The sequence below is a fragment of the Ursus americanus genome, chromosome 14, assembly GCF_024610735.1.
Source record: "Ursus americanus isolate L20-20 chromosome 14, mUrsAme1.1.p, whole genome shotgun sequence".
Taxonomy (NCBI): domain Eukaryota; kingdom Metazoa; phylum Chordata; class Mammalia; order Carnivora; family Ursidae; genus Ursus; species Ursus americanus.
The window spans coordinates 62,432,838-62,450,861 of record NC_142140.1 but is presented as its reverse complement, the minus strand read 5'-3'; the positions used below and the strand labels follow the sequence as shown (position 1 = coordinate 62,450,861).

The following is an 18,024-nucleotide window of genomic DNA, read 5'->3' as shown; positions in this document are numbered from 1 at the left end:
CCGTCGCGGCCGCTTCCGCCCTTCCCTGTGCCCGACCCGCGAGGCCGCCGGCCGCCCCGGCTCCGGAAGGAGTCGGCCCGGCGGCCGGATGTGACGCGCGGCCGAGGCGCGCAGGGGCCGCGGAGAAAGCGCAGCGAAGGCGGGTAGGGAGGGGCCGGCGGGGCGGGGGGCGGGCGACGCCGAGGCCGGAGACCCCTGCCCGCCGGCACACGCGGAGCACCCGGGGTCGGCCGGGGGGAGGCGGGGGGTGGCGGGCGCCGGGCACGTGACCCGGGCGGCGGCGGCGGGCGGCCTTCCGCCTCGGCCCGCCCGGCGCGACCCCCCTAAGCGCCCGCCTCCCGGTAGGCCCGGTCCGAAGTCTGGCAGTCCGTGACAGAGCCGGGCGCCCACGGCCCGAGCGCCCCCGGCAGCACCATGCCCGCGCTCCTGGAGCGCCCCAAGCTTTCCAACGCCATGGCCCGGGCGTTGCACCGGCACATCATGATGGAGCGGGAGCGCAAGCGGCAGGGTGAGCGGGCCCGAGCGGGAGGACACACGGCCCAGGGCGGCAGCGCTCCGCCGGGGCCGGCCCCCACCACGGGCGGAACAGCGCGCCGCGGCCGCGCGGAGGAGGGATGGGACGGGACGGCCCCACCGGCGGTGGGAGCTGGAGGCCGGGACTGAGCTCCAGAACCCTTGGGTCGGGAAGGACCTTGGAGAGCACCTAAGAGATCCTCCCTCCCTGTCCCCTCCGCAGAGAAAGAGCGGTTACCGAGGGGGCAGAGGGAGCATTGTGATAACCGGGTTTTGCAGGTCCTCAGTCTCTGACATTCTAGTATTCTAACCACCCGTGGTCTTCCTATTCTGCCTCTTTCTCCAGAGGAAGAAGAGGTGGACAAGATGATGGAACAGAAGATGAAGGAAGAGCAGGAAAGGAGGAAGAAAAAGGAGATGGAGGAGAGAATGTCACTAGAGGAGACCAAGGAACAAGTAAGCGGCGCTTGATCTGTCCCAGCTCTTTCCTCCGTTGGCTCCTGTCTTCAGCTCCTCTCCTCTCCCTTCGCAGATCCTGAAGCTGCAGGAGAAGCTATTGGCCCTGCAGGAAGAGAAGCACCAGCTCTTCCTGCAGCTCAAGAAAGTTTTACACGAGGAAGAGAAACGGAGGCGAAAGGAGCAGAGGTGGGATTGGAGAGCTAAAAATAAAATCGGGGCAGAATGAAACTGGGATCGGGTAACAACAGATGGGTGTCTGATGGAAGAAGAGGGGGCACTTGTCCTTGTCCTTGATTTTGCCCTGCTTGCCTTCCACCACAGCGACCTGACCACTCTGACCTCAGCCGCGTACCCGCAGAGCCTGACGGTGCACACAGGCACTCACCTCCTCAGCATGCAGGGTGAGACACGAGGGCCGCGTGGGTTAGAACGCGCCCTGCTGGGGGTTGCAGCTCCCAGCTTCAGCCTCACGAAGCCCCTCTCCCCGTCTAGGGAGCCCTGGAGGACACAGTCGCCCGGGCACCCTCATGGCGGCCGACAGGGCCAAACAGATGTTCGGACCCCAAGTGCTTACAGTAAGGAGTAGGACTGGGTGCAGAATGCACGGGTTTTCCCAGCTACTTCCCCGCAGACCCAGGCGCCTTCGTGAAACGAGCGCTGGAGTCGCGAACGTTGTGTGATGCTTTACCGTATGGTCGAAAATGGGGCATACGCGAGGCGCTTGGGGTTTGCTCTGGAGGAGTTTACAGCAGCAGTGAGCGCTCCTCCCTCCGCAGACGCGGCACTACGTGGGCTCGGCGGCTGCTTTCGCGGGGACCCCGGAGCACGGTCAATTCCAAGGCAGCCCTGGCGGTGCCTATGGGACCGCCCAGCCCCCACCCCACTACGGACCCACGCAGCCGGCCTATAGCCCCAGCCAGCAGCTCAGAGGTGAGTGGGGGGAGAGCGGGGGGCACTTCCTTCGAGAGCGGGAGGAGGCCGACCGCCTGTGGCCCTGCCTTCCTCAGCGCCTTCAGCGTTCCCGGCAGTGCAGTACCTGTCACAGCCGCAGCCCCAGCCCTACGCCGTGCACGGCCACTTCCAGCCCGCCCAGACAGGTGAGGCCGCCCCTCGTGCCCCCCACCTCCCTTTCCCGTGCTCTGCTCATGCAGCACGCCCCTCCCTCCCTAGGCTTCCTCCAGCCTGGCGGTGCCCTGTCCTTACAGAAGCAGATGGAACACGCCAACCAGCAGACCGGTTTCTCAGACTCCGTGAGTATGGAGTCTCGGGAGGTCAGGGGCAGTGCTATGCCAAGGGGCGCCCCGGGCTGCCTCAGGTCCTGACTCTCTTCTCCGCAGTCCTCCCTGCGCCCCATGCATCCCCAAGCTCTGCATCCAGCCCCTGGACTCCTTGCCTCTCCCCAGCTCCCTGTGCAGATGCAGCCAGCAGGAAAGGTAAGGATGGGAATCCCACCCGTCTGAAGCCCTGCGCTTCCAGGGAAAACAGGACTGGGTAGGAGAGGCGGCCCCCCACCCCTCCTTTTCCGGCTCTCTGGGGGTGGGTGGTGGCAGTTGGGAGTACCAGTGTGGATTGAGGGGGAGGGCGCACACCAACAGAGCCCCCCTTCCACCACCACCAGTCGGGCTTTGCAGCTACCAGCCAGCCTGGCCCTCGGCTCCCCTTCATCCAGCACAGCCAGAACCCACGATTCTACCACAAGTGATCATCAGATTTTATCTTCAAGCTCACCCCCAGCCCCTGCCACGGGTGAGGGCCCCTGGTGTGTACCAGTCCAATAAAATCTACCTGCCACCCCCCCTGGCTGCTGTGTTGCCTCCCTCTCTGGCTGTATGGAGGGTACAGGGTGGTGGGCAGGTCCCAGGAAGACAATGGGTGGGTAACGAACTCAGCAGCAAAGTTCAGCGTCCGTGGTTTCTAACTTTACATTCTAGTCTTACCCATTTAATTCAAAGAAGCAACTGAGTTGGGGCCTTCATATTAAACTTGTAGTTTTATTCAGGTTTGATTTTAAACAAATGTGTCGGGGAGAGAGCCCACAGGAAAAGGTGAAGCCCATGGGGGCAGGGCACTCCCAGATGCCTGAGGAGGGGACAGGTCCCCTCCCCTCTCCTCCTCTTCCCTCCCCAGCTAAAGGCATTTTGGGGAGAGACATAGGCAGGGGAGGGGGCTGGTCCCCAGTCTGTGGGGTGGTGCTTGGGGTCAAGGGCCATGGGAAAACAAGAGACCAGAGCAGGGATGAGTGCGGGGAGGGCACAAGGACCATTTGCCAGAATCCACAGCTTTCTGAATCCAGATTGAATTAAAAAAAAAAAACAAAAAAACAAAAAAAAACAAACCACTAAACCACAAGCAGCACCCGCCCCTCTCCCCAATCAGGGGTGTAGTGCGAGGGGAGAAGAGGAGGGCAGCTTCACCGAGGCCATGGAGCACTCGCTCCTGGCCAAGGGAGCAGGATGAAGGGCAGGGGCTCCCCGACAGATTGAGGGGGTGTGGGGAAAACCAAAATAAAACGTCAAATAAATTGTGTGGGTGTTGTCGTCCAGCCAAGGGCCGGGCCAGAGCTGGGCCAGGCTGGGGGAGGGGGCCTCTGCAGGCTCGAGGATCACTGCTGCCACCACCGCCACCCTGGGTAGGAGAGAGAGACCAGGTGAGACAGGAGAACACCGTCCCCAGGAGAGTGAGGACCATGCTGGGGCCTGGAAGGACGCCCAGAGGATTAGGAACTGGAGCAGCTTTTCAATGTGGACAACAGAACGGGGGCCGGGGTGCGTCACAGTCACCTGGGAGCCAGTTATTTTGCCATGGCCTTGATTGCAACAGCTGCCTCCTCGGTCATGGCAGACAGCACCGTGATCTGGGGGTGCAAAGGGGAGAGTCAGAAGGGAGCTCAGAAGAAGCACAGAGTGCAGCTGGGCACAAGGTGGGGGGCACCGTACCAGGATCTCTTCTCCACAGTCATACTTCTGCTCAATCTCCTTGCCGAGGTCTCCCTCAGGCAGACGAAGGTCCTCTCGCACCTCCCCGCTGTCCTGGAGCAGTGATAGATACCCATCCTGGATGCCAATCAGCTGGGGGCAGAGAGGGAAGGAAGCTAAGGTTGGCCCAGGTAGGTTGAGGATAAAGGGTCTGAAGACAAAGGAGTGGCAAATTGCTAACACCAAACTCCCCCTCGTCCTGTTGCTCCCTCTCTCTCCCAGCACAAGCCCCTCTGGTTGACCCCCCTCCCCGACAAACCACTAACCCACCCACGTACCTGGAAGTCATTTCTTTTGATGTTGGGGACATCCATATTATGAGTTGACGGGCAGATATCTTCGTATTTCTTGCCAGTAAAGATGTCAATACCAACCAGGTGGACCTGTATATATGCATCACGTGAAAGAGAAACCCAACCAAACTCTAGGGTGAAGAAAGAAAGGCGCGTGGTGCCCCTGACAAGCAAGGGAAGTCAGACTAGGTTGTTAGGGCAAAAATCAGAGGAGGTGGAATTGAGCCAATTGACTCAAGGAAAAAGTACTGAATAAAGTGTCTAGCAAGACCTGGAGGCTGAGAGACTCCCGCTGAGGTTGGGGGTGACTGAAAAGGGAAACCGTAGGGCAGGCTTGGGGCAGCCAGTTACCCTGAGCTATGGGAACACTGACCAAGGAGCCTGCGGAATGGGAGGAGTCCAGGTAAAGCGTTTGAAAGAGCGTCTGGACATCCACATAAAAAACGCACAACTTGGGAAAACGAGAAAGAATGAGAAAGGGAGAGAGTGGAGAAAATGATAACTTCAAGGAGAACTATGCAACAGGAAACAAGCGAACTAGGAAAGAACACAGACAAGGATCTAGACATTAGAAGGGAAGCCAGGATGAATGCCAAGCCAACAGAAGACAAACCCAACCAGGGAAAAAAACCCTAAGAAATCCAACAAGGATGGACCAGGTCAAGTTCTGGAGGGGAGAAAAATCTTAACTAAGTGCTAGCGAGAATGTTAGGATCCTAGAAAGCTAGGGGGCGGCTCAGGGAACTCAAAGGGAGGGGGCAGGCGGAGACTCGGCTGACACGGCATCAGAGATCCAAAGGGAAAGCTGGCATGAGTGTGGGGCAGCAAGGTGACTCAGGGCTCAGGTACACGGGCACCCTCCACGAAAGGCTGCCTTCAGTATTAGACCTGGAGAGAGGTCGGGAATGAACAGTCAAGGGAAGAGAGACAAGAAGTAGGAAGAAGGAAGTAGAAGAGCTGAACAGAGCACCTAGAGAAGTTAAGAGACTTTTACACAAGCGTGGGGAAAGGGAAGGGTCACCCAGGAAGAGCTAAAGGCCTCAGAGAGCTGCAGGTGAAAGGTATCCAGGGCTGAATGCAAGGAACTGGACAGTAAGCCAGCACTAAAGGAACGGAGGGGGCTGGGACTGAGAAAAGCTTGCTGCTGGGAGCCCCACGGATGTGGGAAGTGTGGGGAAGGCAAGATGTGGAGAGGTCAAGTTCTAACCTTGGCATGGCCGTGCTTGCCAGTCTTGGAGGTAGACATCTCCACGATCTTACATGGCCGGCCTTTGAGCACCACAAAGCCATTCTTACGTAATGCTGAGCACTGCATTGGGAAGGTGGCTGAGGCCCCTGCATCTCCTGTCTCGAAGTCCAAATCATCTGCCATTTTAAGAGGCTTCGATTCCAACTAGAGTCAAAAAGAGAACCCGAGTCAGTCAGGATGGAGGTCAGCAGAGCTCTCAATCTGCCGCACTCCTCTCTGGAAACACGGCTTCATTTTACCCCCAGTGCTTTTCTTCCATCACTCACCTAAAAGAGAGTCAACGTGCCCAGATTAAATACTGACTGGGACCACAAATACTTAAGAACTGGTGTGTGTCCGAGTGGTGGGGGACAGAAGCTGGACCCCTAGCCCAAATGAAAGCTAAAGGGGTGGTTTGGGAAAGGAAGGCTCCAGGCAGTTAGGATGTCCAATCTGGGAGATGGGCAAAGGCCTGATTCCCGGGAGGGAAAGACTCAGGTGTTACTTGCCACTGAAACCAACCACCCCTCTTCCCCACACATAACCAGGGCTATAATTAGGTGAGCAGCCATGAGCCAGCAAAAGGGCGGGGCTATCGTGGGGGGGGGGAAGGGGAGGGTGGAGACCGGAGGACAGGGCCCCACCCGTCTCTGTTACACCCCCCACCCTATCCACACACGAGCCACTCATTGGTACAGGAAACCACAAGGCCTCTTTGGGGGATTCCCGCCTCTCCAACATGCATTTGCAGACACAGCCGAGGGAGAGAAAGTAAAGTTGTTTTCTAACTTCTCCCCTGCCGAACACCTCCATCTCGTTTCCCAAAAGGAACCCAGGAACCCGGCCTCTCCTCGAGGGCCCTCCCACTTTCCCAGGATGCACCGGTCCTGTCGGCTTTTCAGGCCGGGCCTGTGCGCTCAGTGTAAAGTGGAGGAGTGGGGAGTGAATGACAATAAAACGAAAGCAAAAGGCTGGCGGTAGTGAGTAGTGTAAGTTCTGTCGGGTTGGTGGCGTCAGCGCTCCCAAGCCCGACACAGCGGGGCAGGCAGTAACAAGGTGAAAAGCACGGCGGGGAACTCTCCACCCGGGACTTGAAGGCACTGTCGGCACGACCCCCAAGAGTTGGGCTGCCGTCCAATCGGCCGGGGTCTCCCCGTTTCTCCGGCCACCTAGCACGAAGAGTGCTACTTACACCTGGCGGGCCGCCTCACTTCACATCAGAGTTGGGGGGAGAGCTCCAGGGGCTCATGGGGCGGGGGAGCGCTAACATATGCCCACAGCGGGCTCTCCGGGGTGATCAGGATCCGGGCCTCAGGCTTCTCCCCCTCCCCGAAATTCCAAGCTCCCCTGGGCGCCCGCGAGGACTACCTCTCCCCGCGCTGGGGGGTTGCCGGCTCCCGCCCACCATGTGGCCTCCTGGGGCTTCCGGTGGCCGGGAGCTGGGGGGAGGGGTCCCCGCGCTGCCATGCGGCCCCCGTCCACGTTCGGCCATGCGGCCTCCGACCCCGAGGGCAGCCTCCGGTAGGGGACACTTCCGGTGCCGCCGGCACCCCCTCCTCAAAGGCCGCGCCAGGCCGAAGCCACGCCGCCTCCCCTCCCCCCCGGCCGGCCGCCAACCCCCCCCATGCCCTCTCACCGAATAGCCCCCTCCCCCACCTCACGTGGCCGCGCGGCGCCCGGTTCTCAACGGCCCAGGTCTCCTCGCTCCGGCGGGCCGATCTGGCCCCCGGCCCTCGCCCCGGCGTGGCCGCCCGGCGGCCTCTCCCGCGTGGCGGCCTCGCGGCTCGCCGTCCCCCGCCCTGCGTCGCTCCAACGTCACCCGGCCGGCCCCAACCGTCACCCCGCGCGCCAACCTGGGCGCGCGCCCGCGCCTCTCCGCACCTGGGGCGGCTCGCGGACCGAGTCCTGTGCGGCGGCGGCGGCAGCCGCCGCTCCCCTCTGCCCCCTCCCCGACCCTCGCGCAGTTCCACCTCCACTCCCAGGCCCAAGCCAGGGTTCCGCGCACGCGCGCCCTGCCCGCTCTCACCTCGCGCGAACGCACTGACTCGACCCCGTCCGCTCGCCGCGAGCCCAACCGCTGCCTCCGAGCCCGCTGCCGCCGCCGCCGCCGCCGCCTCTACCGCCGCCTCTACCGCCGCCGCCGCTGCTGCACACGGGTCTTAGTACGCAGGCGCCGACTCCCCACTGACCAACCAAGCAGCCCTGTGACAGCCGCGCAAGCGTGCTATCTATCCCCTCCGCCCTCCACCCCCGCACTGCGCAAGCGCACAGATCCTCTCCGAGCTCCACCCTCCCTCCCACCTACCCATCCAATGACGCGTATGCGTGACCCCGCCCCTCACAAATCCAGAGCTCTTCCCACCAGTAAGCAGTGCGCAGGCGCAGCCGGTTTTTTAAGCCCTTCAACCTCCTCTTCCCTTCCCGTGATAGACCACTAGCCCTACCAGACAGGACTTGCGCCTGCGCAAAGAGGAGCTCTGCACTCCACACCCTCTGAAGGAAACGCCTCGGCCTCAAAGCGCATGCGTTTTGGGAATCCTGCCCGCCCCTTCCACCTCAGACGTCGTCTGTACGCCGGGCGTTGAAAAGACCACGCCACTGTAGCGCTGGTCTCGGCTAGGACGCATGCGTCTGGGGAACGCCCCACCTCGGCTTTAACTGGACTTAAACGACTCACACGTTTCAGAAAACTTGGACTGCGGGGTGGGCCCCTCGTCTCAAAGCCCATCCCCCCCCTTCCACACATGCGCGGGAGTGCTCTTTCCGCTCACACTTCCTAGCGCGCTAGTGTGGTCGGGTTACCGCCCATCTCAGCTTCACCGCTCTGCGCGGCCGGCTTCGGCTGTGCCATAGAGTTCCAGCCGCGAGCTAGAGCGGCCGCCTGGCGGCCACCATCTTGTCGAAGCGCTCGGTCCGGCTGCCTCCCTGGGGCGGCCGGAGAGGCGGCCGTACCCCTGAGCGCCCGGGAGCTTTCCGTGGCCTTTCTCCCCCCACCCCCGGCTGCTCTCTGCCGTCTCCAAATCAGTTGTCTTCGAGCACCCTTAGAACGAACTCTGTAAAGACGAGTGGCGCGTTAAATTCCACTGGCGTTCCCGAAGTCATGGCAGAGGACCATGAAGCAGGAGACGACCTGTGCCTCGGGATGCACTTCCCCGGCCCTCCTTGTAGGGAAGAAAGCTGCCGCTTTCCCCAACACTTTGTAGTCTCCTCCCTCCGGTTTGCAGGTTTCCAACAGTGCTGTAGAAAAAGACGAGCCGCCCAATACCTGGGCTTGGAGGCATCCCATGACGTGGTCCATGTGAACTGCAAACACCAGCTTGAACTAAAAGTTAACGGAGTTTGTTTTACCATCACTCCCCGTTCCCTCCACTCCACTGTCTGAAATTTCTACCTTTTCCTTTAAAAAAAACAAAAACGAAAACCCCCAACTGCCTGGGCGCATTGTGTAAAGCCCAAACCTGCTCTCCCCACAGATGTATTGTCCCCACGACCCAACAACTCCACTCCTAGGTGTAAGCCCCCAAATCATTACAGACAGGTACTCAAATCTTGGCAGGACAGTATTTACAGCGGCACTATTCACGCTGGCCAAAAGATGGAAACAACCCACATACCCATCAACAAATCAAATGTGGATCTGTATATGTCATGGAATATTATTCAATCCCAAAAAAGGAAGTACGAATATGTGCTTCGACTGGATGAACTTCAAAAATATCATGCTAAGGGAAAGAAGCCAGACACTAAAGGTCACATATCCTATGACTTGAATGACATGAAATATCCTACAATTTGATTGATATGGAATATCCAGAATAAGTAAATGCATTGAAGCAAAAAGTAGATTGGTGGCTGCCAGGCACTGGGGTGGGTGAGGGGAATGGACAGTGGGGTTAATGCGCATGGAGTTTTATTTTTTTTTTAAGGTTTATTTGACAGTGAGAGAGCACAAGGAGGGGGAGCAGCAAAAGGAGAGGGAGAAGCAGGCCCCCCACTGAGCAGGGAGCCCGATGCAGGACTCGATCCCAGGATCCTGGGATCATGACCTGAGCCAAAGGCAGACACTTCACTGAGCCACCCAGGCGCCCCAATGGACATGGAGTTTTGCCTAGTGTTGAGAGGTTAGAGGGAAATGGGGAGACGGAGGGTGGCGGCTAATGGGTACAGGGAAAGGGGCAGAGGATGACTTTTAGGGTGATGAGAATGTTCCAACATTGATTGGAACAAAGGTTGCATTCTTCAGATACTAAAAAACACTGAATTACACGCTTTAAATAATCGAATTGGGGGCGCCTGGGTGGCGCAGTCGTTGAGCGTCTGCCTTCGGCTCAGGGCGTGATCCCGGCTTTCTGGGATCGAGTCCCACATCGGGCTCCTCCGCTGGGAGCCTGCTTCTTCCTCTCCCACTCCCCCTGCCTGTGTTCCCTCTCTCGCTGGCTGTCTCTCTGTCACATAAATAAATAAAATCTTTAAAAAATAAATAAATAAATAAATAAATAAATAAATAAATAAATAATCGAATTGTATGGTATGCAAATTGTATCCCAATAAAGCTGTTACTTGAAAAAAAAGTACTATCATGTTTGCACGGCAATACTACCTTCTGAGCATAGTGTGGCCGTCTTCATTGGTTCGTTTCCCTGGGACGCTGGCGAAGCATCCTAGCTGACCTCAGGCGCAAGTTCCATGATATGTAAACCATATCATGGAGGACGCCGGGTGATGACAACCCCTAAGAACTCCCATTCAAACTGGAAAAGGCACAAATCATCTTGATAGAAGACTGAGTTATACACACTCAGAGAAAGAAAAAGGCAAAATACTGTACAGGATTGTAGAGCGATGAGATAGTCCCTGGGAGAACCTTCCTAGCGTTGCACGTGGGGTCCCCACGATCCAGGGCGGAGTCCTCAGCGCCATAAGCCTTAACCTGTTATGTTGCCAGTCAAGTCACTTCTTGAGGGAAACCTTTCCTGACCTACCAGCCTAAGTCGGCATCTCGTGTTCTGTGTTCCCGTAGCAAACATTACAGCCTTGGCCACATACTGTTGATATCCATTTGTGTCGTGGCTTTGGTAACGTCTGGCCTTCCTCCATTAGAATAAAACCTGTATGGGGTTGGGAACCCGTCTGTTTTGCTCATTACTGTGTTCACAGCTCCCAAAATTCTGCCTGGCAAATATCTGGTACACCGTAAAGATCCGTTTACTGTCGCGTAAAGGTGCACGTGCCCAAGGTAACCAGACTCATGATAGAATGACACGAGAGTGGCGATATCAACTCATCTATAAATGGATCAAAATGGCGAAGGGCAATAGAACATTGCTTTTGGCCAGTCCCTCTCTCCTTTCTTTTCTATAAGAAAATACAAGTGGAAAGACAAAATCGAGTCAAGGAACCTTGAAATCGGGCAAGGGAATTAACTGCATGTACCTCATGACTAAGACCATGCGGCCCGAAGAGCACAGTGCGTTTGTCTTCAGTGTGAAAGAGGCCAGTCTGTCTCCACATCAAAAAGAATCCTGTAGGGGCGCCTGGGTGGCTCAGCTGGTTAAGCATCTGACTCTTGATTTTGGCTCAGGCTTAGGATCTCAGGATTGTGAGATGGATCTCAGGGTCGGGCTCCAGGCTCGGCGGGGAGTCTGCTTGAGATCCTCTCCCTCTCCCTCTCTTGCCCCAACTTGATTGCTCTCTCAAATTGAGAGAGAGAGAGAGAGCACAAGCAGGAAGAGCAGCAAGCAGAGGGAGCGAGAAAAGCAGGCTCCCCACTGAGCAGAGAGCCCGATGCAGGGCTCGATCCCAGGACCCCGGGGCCATGACCCAGGGAAAGCAGACTCTTAAACGACTGAGCCACTCAGGTGCCCCAATAAATAAAATCTTTAAAAGGAGAAGGAGAAGAAAAAGAATCCTGGGACAGTGATAATCCTGGGCCAGAACTCCCCTGAAAATTATTTTTTTTCTTTGTATGGTTTACATACAGAGTGTCCCCCTTCAGTTCCCACAGAAGCTGCCTTCTTGAGAACTGATTTGAATCCAGTCGGTCAGATCCCACCTTAATGGCAATTCCCACTTCTTTCCCACCTTCTGGGGTTACACCCACTCACCAAGATTGAAAGTCAGACATTCGGGAAGAACTCTCCAGCGACCTTTCTGTAGACTTCCCATGGTGTTGGATGCTGTCCTGGCAATCCTGCTCGTTATTGTCTCATTTCTTTCTCAGAGGGTAATCATTTGGACGGCACCTATGTTCTGCTGAGAAAGAAGTTTGCCAAAGGAGTTTACATCTACTCTGGGAGACTTTCTAAACCTTCTATTTTGAAATAATTTTAAATATATAGAGGAGTTGTACAGTAGCATGAGGAGAACGTTAAGGAGCAACAGGGAAGTTTTCGATGGGAGCCGATGGTGTGGTGAAGGCTGCTTGTATAGGTTTATAAGAACCAATTGCGCATATCTCTTCCTTTTTTTCTTTTTTAAGATTTTATTTATTTATTTGACAGAGAGACAGAGAGAGCACATGCAGGCATAGCGGCAGGCAGAGGGAGAGGGAGAGGCAGACTCCCCGCTAAGCAGGGAGCCCGACGTGGGGCTCAATCCCAGGACCCCGGGATCATGACCTGAGCCGAAGGCAGACGCTTCACCAACTGAGCCACCCAGGCGCCCCTGTGCATGTCTCTTCCTAACTACACGTTCAATACTGTCTTGCCGGTAGTTTGAACGTGGCCGTGATGGAAGTACTCAAACCATGGAAACTGGCAGGTGCTGTGTGCTGATCCAGGGGTCCCTGTACCCTGACCCGGTTGCTAAACTTTGAGCAGCACAGTACTGCTGGATAGGGAAGGTGGTTCTGATGTATACAGAGTCGTGTTCGATCAAGATAGCCCAAGACAGAGATGGGCTGAAGGAGTAAGGGACTGGAGGTGAGAAGGACCGTAGGAAGCGGTCACGTGGCTCAGATAGCAAGCAATGAGGGTTTGGTCTAGGAGTTCCTGAGAAAGCAGTGTTTTAGTAACTGGACCTTAAAACATGGGTGGAATCTGGGGGGAAAGGTAGAAATAACAGTAAAGGGCATTCCTGGGGTGCCTGGGTGGCTCCGTCATTAAGCATCTGCCTTTGGCTCAGGTCACGATCCCAGGGTCCTGGGATTGAGTCCTGCGTCGGGCTCCCTGCTCAGCGGGCAGCTTGCTTCTCCTTCTCCCTCTGCCTGCCACTCCCCCTGCTTGTGCTCTCTCTCTCTGTCAAACTAATAAATAAAATCTTCAAAATTAAATTAAATTAAAAGAGTAAAGAGCAGTCCAGAAAAGGGGAGCAGGGAGGGCAAACGTGGAAGGAAAAACGTGCAGAGTGAAGACAGGAAGAGTCATGTTAGTGGTTCGGGGTGGAGGCCAGAGATCGCAAAGCAAAGTGGAGCGGGGGAAGAGAGGCCCAGACGAGATCATGGAGTGTCGAATCCCTGCAGAGGAGGGGGCTCTTTCCTCCGCAGCTAAGGGAGAGGCAATGCCTGTCACTGATGGCGCTGTGGTCTAGGGAGCGCACACACGGAGAGCGTTCAGAGCACGGGGCTACTCCGTGTGCTCCTATAAGGGCGGATGCATGTTTCCCACGTTCGTCCAAACCCCGAGAACTTACACCGAGGGTGAGCCGGGCCGTAAACCACAGGCTCTGGGTGATCACGACGTGTCAGGGTAGCTTCATCAACCGTAGCAAATGTCCCACTTGTGTGCGGGGACGGGAGGTGTGTGGGAACTATCCACAGCTTCTGCGCCCTTTGGCCGTGCATCTAAAACTGCTCTGAAAAATCAACCTATTCTATATTGGGGGGGGGGGCGGGGAATGGAGCTGGACCGGAGGTGAAAGACTGGCGGAGATCTCTAATAGTAGCTCAAGTGAGCGAGAAAGAAGACCCGGATCCAGGCACTGGTGGCGAGGCCGGGAGGAAAAGATGAGCACCGGGGCCGTCCGGGAGATCTCACTGATGGAATTTAGTGGCGAACCGAATGAAGAAAACGAACTCGAAGAGTAGGTCAACGGTGCCTTCGGTCTGTGTGGCTGGGGGACAGAACGTATCAGCCCAGCCATTCCTGCAGGAAAATGCAGGGGTTGGGAAATACTCTTAAGATTCTGGGATGCTGGGGCACCTGGGTGGCTCAGCCGGTTAAGGGTATGACTTCAGCTCAAGTCTTGATCTCAGGGTCCTGGGATCGAGTCCCGTGTCGGGCTCCCTGCTCAGCGGGCAGCTTGCTTCTCCTTCTCCCTCTGCCTGCCACTCCCCCTGCTTGTGCTCTCTCTCTCTCTTAAATAAATAAATAAATAAATAAATAAATAAATAAATAAATAAATAAAATCTTTAAAAAAAGATTCTGGGATCCGGAGGTTCTCGGGAAGCCAGCTCGGAGTCGATGGGGTGTGCATGTTAGTCTCAAGCCAAGCTAGCCTGGGAAGGTGGGTGGGACTGGGTTTGAGGACAAACCTTTTTTCAGGACAACTTGTCCCTCACCGAAAGGGAAGGGGCTCCAGGTGTGTCAAGAGAATGATGAAAAAAAATTCTGTCGGGCCGCCTGGGTGGCTCAGTCCTTAAGCGTCTGCCTTCGGCTCAGGGCGTGATCCCGGCGTTCTGGGATCGAGCCCCACATCAGGCTCCTCTGTTATGAGCCTGCTTCTTCCTCTCCCACTCCCCCTGCTTGTGTTCCCTCTCTCGCTGGCTGTCTCTCTGTCAAATGAATAAATAAAATCTTTTTAAAAAAAATTCTGTCAAATTCTCGTTATTATGAAAATAGAACTCTTTTGCAAAAACATTGTGGAAAATAAGAAACAGATGAACCATACACCCAATACCCAGAGACAGCTGCTGTTCATGTTTGACTGTATTTTCCTACAAACTTTGTGCTATGCCTTTTAAAAGATCCATCTGAGAGCGCCATGAACTGATTCCGTGTGGTAAATTAAGTCAATGAATAGAAGGAGTTCCCAGATAGAAAGAAAACAGGGAAGGGTTGGGGGTCAAGGTGGGGCTCCCTGGGGGTACAAGCATTTCACAATGAGAATTTATTCCTGGGGGGGGGGGTCTGGGCAGGGACTATTGTATTCTTCCTTCTACCCTCAAGGGCTTGCATAAAAGTCAAACACTCCAAATGAACCCTGAGGTTGGGCAAATGGGGAACCCTTCGGGCTGGGGCTCTGGGCCCTGCTCTCACAGCACCCAGCTGCTGGGGTCTGGGCAGAAACTCTGACTGAACTCACTTATTCCTCCGGTCATACAATGAATATCTGTGGAGTCTGTGAAGTACCAGACACTCGAGACACAGGGCTGGTGACCTTCCCTACGGTCCCTTCCCCACAGTTGGGAGGGGGAGATTATCAGATAATCAACAAATACAGAACGTTGGCCTGAGTGCTCAGTACCTGTCCAGCCCAGTGCGCGATGGGCTAACGAGTGGTAGTTGGTAGGAGAGGAGGAGGACCTCCTGAGACGATGCCTGGAGGACCTTTGTGATGGTGACCTTTCCTCTTCGAAAGCTAAGAAAAAGAAGGTGGAGGGGGCGGAAGAATGAGGTAAGTTTGGTTCTGGGCCTGGAGGAAAAGCCCTACCCCAAAGCCCCGCTCATCCCTCATTCCCAGAGGCCTTGCTGAGCCTGGTGCTAGAGCGAGGAGTCGGCAAGTTGCGTCGGAACTGGACCAGTGCGTGGGGACCAGGGCTGGGGACAGAACATAGACCCAGCTCACTGAGAAAGGAAGCTCAAGGAGCCAGTGGCAAATGACCCCAGAGTGTTCCCGGTGGCCATTCACTCCGTCTCCAGGGGGTAGCAGAGGCCTTGCTCAGCGTGGCCAGGCCGGGGACTTCAGAGCTAACCAGGTGAGGCCCCACTGCAAGGACAGCGGCTGCTGAGTGAGCGCCACGACGGGGCCCAACCCAGCCGGGCAGCCTGGCAGGTCCTCGGGCAAGGGAGACATCAGAGCTGAGGGCCCTGGAGAAGGACCGGCCAGCAACAGGGTGAGGGAGTTCTGTATACAGGAGATAAAGAAACGTTAGCTGGGTGTCGACCCTTCAGGGCTGGTCCAGACCCACGAAGAGAATTATCTCAAGGTGGAAGGGCAGAGGTAAGGATCGGAGGAGAAAGCTCCGAAGGGCAGACGGGGGGCCTCGGCTCCGACAGGGACACTGGCCACATCTCCGGTCCGAGTCCTGTTCACCGGCGCTCGATCCCAATCCTAATCCCGTTCCTGTGGACCTCCTTGCTGCCTGGCCAGCCCAGCTGCCTTAGAGGGCATCTTCTCTGCTTCCCCAGTTCTGGGATCAGCCTCCCTAGCAGTTGTCCCACAGACCACGTGGCTGTCTACGCACCCAGGCTGCCGGGGGCGGGGTGTGTGTATGTGTGTGTGTGTGTGTCTATGCCTCCCCAGCATCCACGACAGAGCCTGGCATGCGGCTAGCTCCGAATGCTTATACACGGAATGGATGGGGCGGTGGGGGGAGGGCAACCAAGCAGGAGAAACATCCAAAAGAGAGAGGAGGGAGAAACAGGGAGATGGGAGTTTGAAGCCAGTGGTTAAAGAGCGCAGTGTGGACACGCCTCAGCGCCTCCTTGTCCTGACTGCCCAGGAACGAGGCCTGAGACCCACGTGCCCTCCTCCCCTCCCAGCGGACTCCTCTCCCTGTAGGGAGCTCAAGTGGCAGCATCGGTTAGCACGCCTAGAGCGCCGTGCTTACGCAAGACCGATTCTTGGAAGGGAAAGGAGGCTGCACAGCTCAGAGATGAGTGGGACTCCCCAAATCCGAATCCCTCCAAAGGGGAAAGCGGCCTCAAAGGTGGGACTCAGACAAGAAAGAGGCTTGCCCCTCCTTGGGGCCCAAGTCTCCTGCCTGTTTGGAGAGGAGGCCATCTCTCCTCCTTCCAGCCCGGGAGGAAGAGGCAGTCCTCCAGGTCAGCCCTTCCGTGCATCTGAGCAGTCAGTTTTAGGGGCTTCCTCGGCTTCCCGGACTGAGCTGTGATGTCAGAGTTTGATCTGAAAGGCCCCAAAGACCAGCTTGCTGAGAAAAACATCCCCCGGGCCTCACTGCCTCCTGGAGCCTGCCCGGGAAGCCTCATGGCCACCCAAGGCGTCAGTGCCCTGGGATGGTTCGATTCCAGCGAGAGGACCCTGGAAAGGGCTTTGGACAATCTCTCAGGGGCCAACTCGGTTCAAGGCAAGTTTCCACCTGGATTCGGGGCCTACCCACCCCACTGTTGCTCTCCAGTGCATCTGAGGGACTCCTGCACTTGCCAGCCCCGCCCCGCCTTTCCCACGCCTGGGTCACGCACTGTCTAACCTCGGCCTGGTCACGTAGCCTCTCTGGTTCTGCTTCCTCGACTATGAGAATAGAGAGAGCCACTCTCTACTTCCTAGAGAGCTCACCCCCCACCCCAGGGCTGGGAATCCCTTCTGCGCACAGCCCTGCCTTTCTCCCGGGCTGCAGACCCATCTCCTCGCCCATGTTGCACACAAGCCTTGAGCCGAGCGCCCGACGAGGTCCCTGCTCTAGGGTTTGTCAGAGAAACGAGTAGCATTGCCATCCACCCAGGTTCGCTCGAGCTCAAACCCTGGATTCCTTGATCCCCTTCTCCTCGCCCCCCACCCAGCCCACCACCACGTCCTGCAGACATGATTTCCAAAACATTCTCCAAAGAGGCGCACTTTTCTCCATCCCCCGCTGCCCGCACACTCACCCACGCCCCTGTCTCCGGTTTATTTCCCACAGAGCCACCCGAGGGTGTGTTCCAAGCAGATAGAGTTGGGGAAGTTGTGCGTGTGTCGGGGGAGGGGTGTAGGAGAAAGCTCTGTATTTTCCACTCAATTTTGCTGTGAACCCAAAACTGCTTTGATAAGTAAAGCTTATTTTACGGGCCGCCCGGCTGGGTCTGTCAGTGCAGCAAGCGATGTTTGATCTCGGGGCTGTGAGTTCGAGCCCCACGTTGGGTGTAGAGATTACCTAAAAATCTAATCCTTAAAAAATAAAGTTTATTTAGAAAAAATAAGGGCGCCTGGGTGGCTCGGTTGTTAAGTGTCTGCCTTCGGCTCAGGGCGTGATCCCAGGGTCCTGGGATCAAGCCCCGCATTGGACTCCCTGCTCCACTGGGAGCCTGCTTCTTCCTCTCCCACTCCCCCTGCTTGTGTTCCCTCTCTTGCTGGCTGTCTCTCTTTCTGTCAAATAAATGGATAAAATCTTTAAAAAAAAGAAAAAAGAAATAGATCAGGCCATATGACTCACTCCCCCTTTTAAAACCCTCAAAGCATTCCAATCGCTCTTGGAATAAAATCCAGATTCCAAGGCTTTGGTTGCCCAGGCTTTGCCTTCCCCACCGTTCCTCCTTCTTCACTAAACTTTTTTCTCTGGTAGGCTCAAGGCTTTTCTGCCTCAGGGCCTTTGCACCAGCTGCTTCAAGTGCCTCGTCTCCTCCTTCAGGTCAGAGCATAAACTGTGACATCCCTCCTGGCACTGTCTTCCTGATGGCGTGATTCACCCCCTCCATCCTCTTATTCTCTATCCCGTCAGTCTGGACATTTCCTTTATGGCTTT

General features: G+C 56.4%; 2 protein-coding genes across 5 annotated transcripts; one reads left to right on the top strand and one right to left on the bottom strand.

Annotated features, from left to right (window-relative positions):
• The first annotated feature begins 8 nt into the window (after positions 1-8).
• Positions 9-3,308, top strand: GPS2 (G protein pathway suppressor 2). Of its 2 annotated transcripts, none has more exons than XM_045797388.2 (11): positions 9-143; positions 346-508; positions 860-969; positions 1,046-1,158; positions 1,294-1,373; positions 1,465-1,547; positions 1,749-1,902; positions 1,980-2,069; positions 2,178-2,222; positions 2,310-2,405; positions 2,591-3,308. In XM_045797388.2, exons 2-11 carry the CDS (start codon positions 415-417, stop codon positions 2,932-2,934), a joined length of 1,209 nt encoding a protein of 402 aa, XP_045653344.1. In that variant the 5' UTR covers positions 9-143; positions 346-414; the 3' UTR covers positions 2,935-3,308. The 2 variants fall into 2 exon arrangements, with proteins under 2 accessions (XP_045653344.1, XP_045653345.1); XM_045797389.2 differs by having other exon boundaries at positions 2,143-2,222; positions 2,591-2,772.
• On the bottom strand, positions 2,944-8,229 carry EIF5A (eukaryotic translation initiation factor 5A). Of its 3 annotated transcripts, none has more exons than XM_087867547.1 (6): positions 8,146-8,229; positions 5,448-5,633; positions 4,226-4,330; positions 3,909-4,040; positions 3,753-3,826; positions 2,944-3,597 (listed from the first exon to the last, which is right to left on the bottom strand). In XM_087867547.1, the coding sequence occupies exons 1-5, from the start codon at positions 8,212-8,214 to the stop codon at positions 3,764-3,766; spliced, it is 555 nt and encodes a 184-aa protein (XP_087723673.1). In that variant the 5' UTR covers positions 8,215-8,229; the 3' UTR covers positions 2,944-3,597; positions 3,753-3,763. The 3 variants fall into 3 exon arrangements, with proteins under 3 accessions (XP_087723673.1, XP_045653347.1, XP_045653348.1); XM_045797391.2 differs by lacking the exon at positions 8,146-8,229 and adding an exon at positions 7,495-7,658; XM_045797392.2 differs by lacking the exon at positions 8,146-8,229 and adding an exon at positions 7,125-7,246.
• Between the last annotated feature and the right edge of the window lie 9,795 nt (positions 8,230-18,024).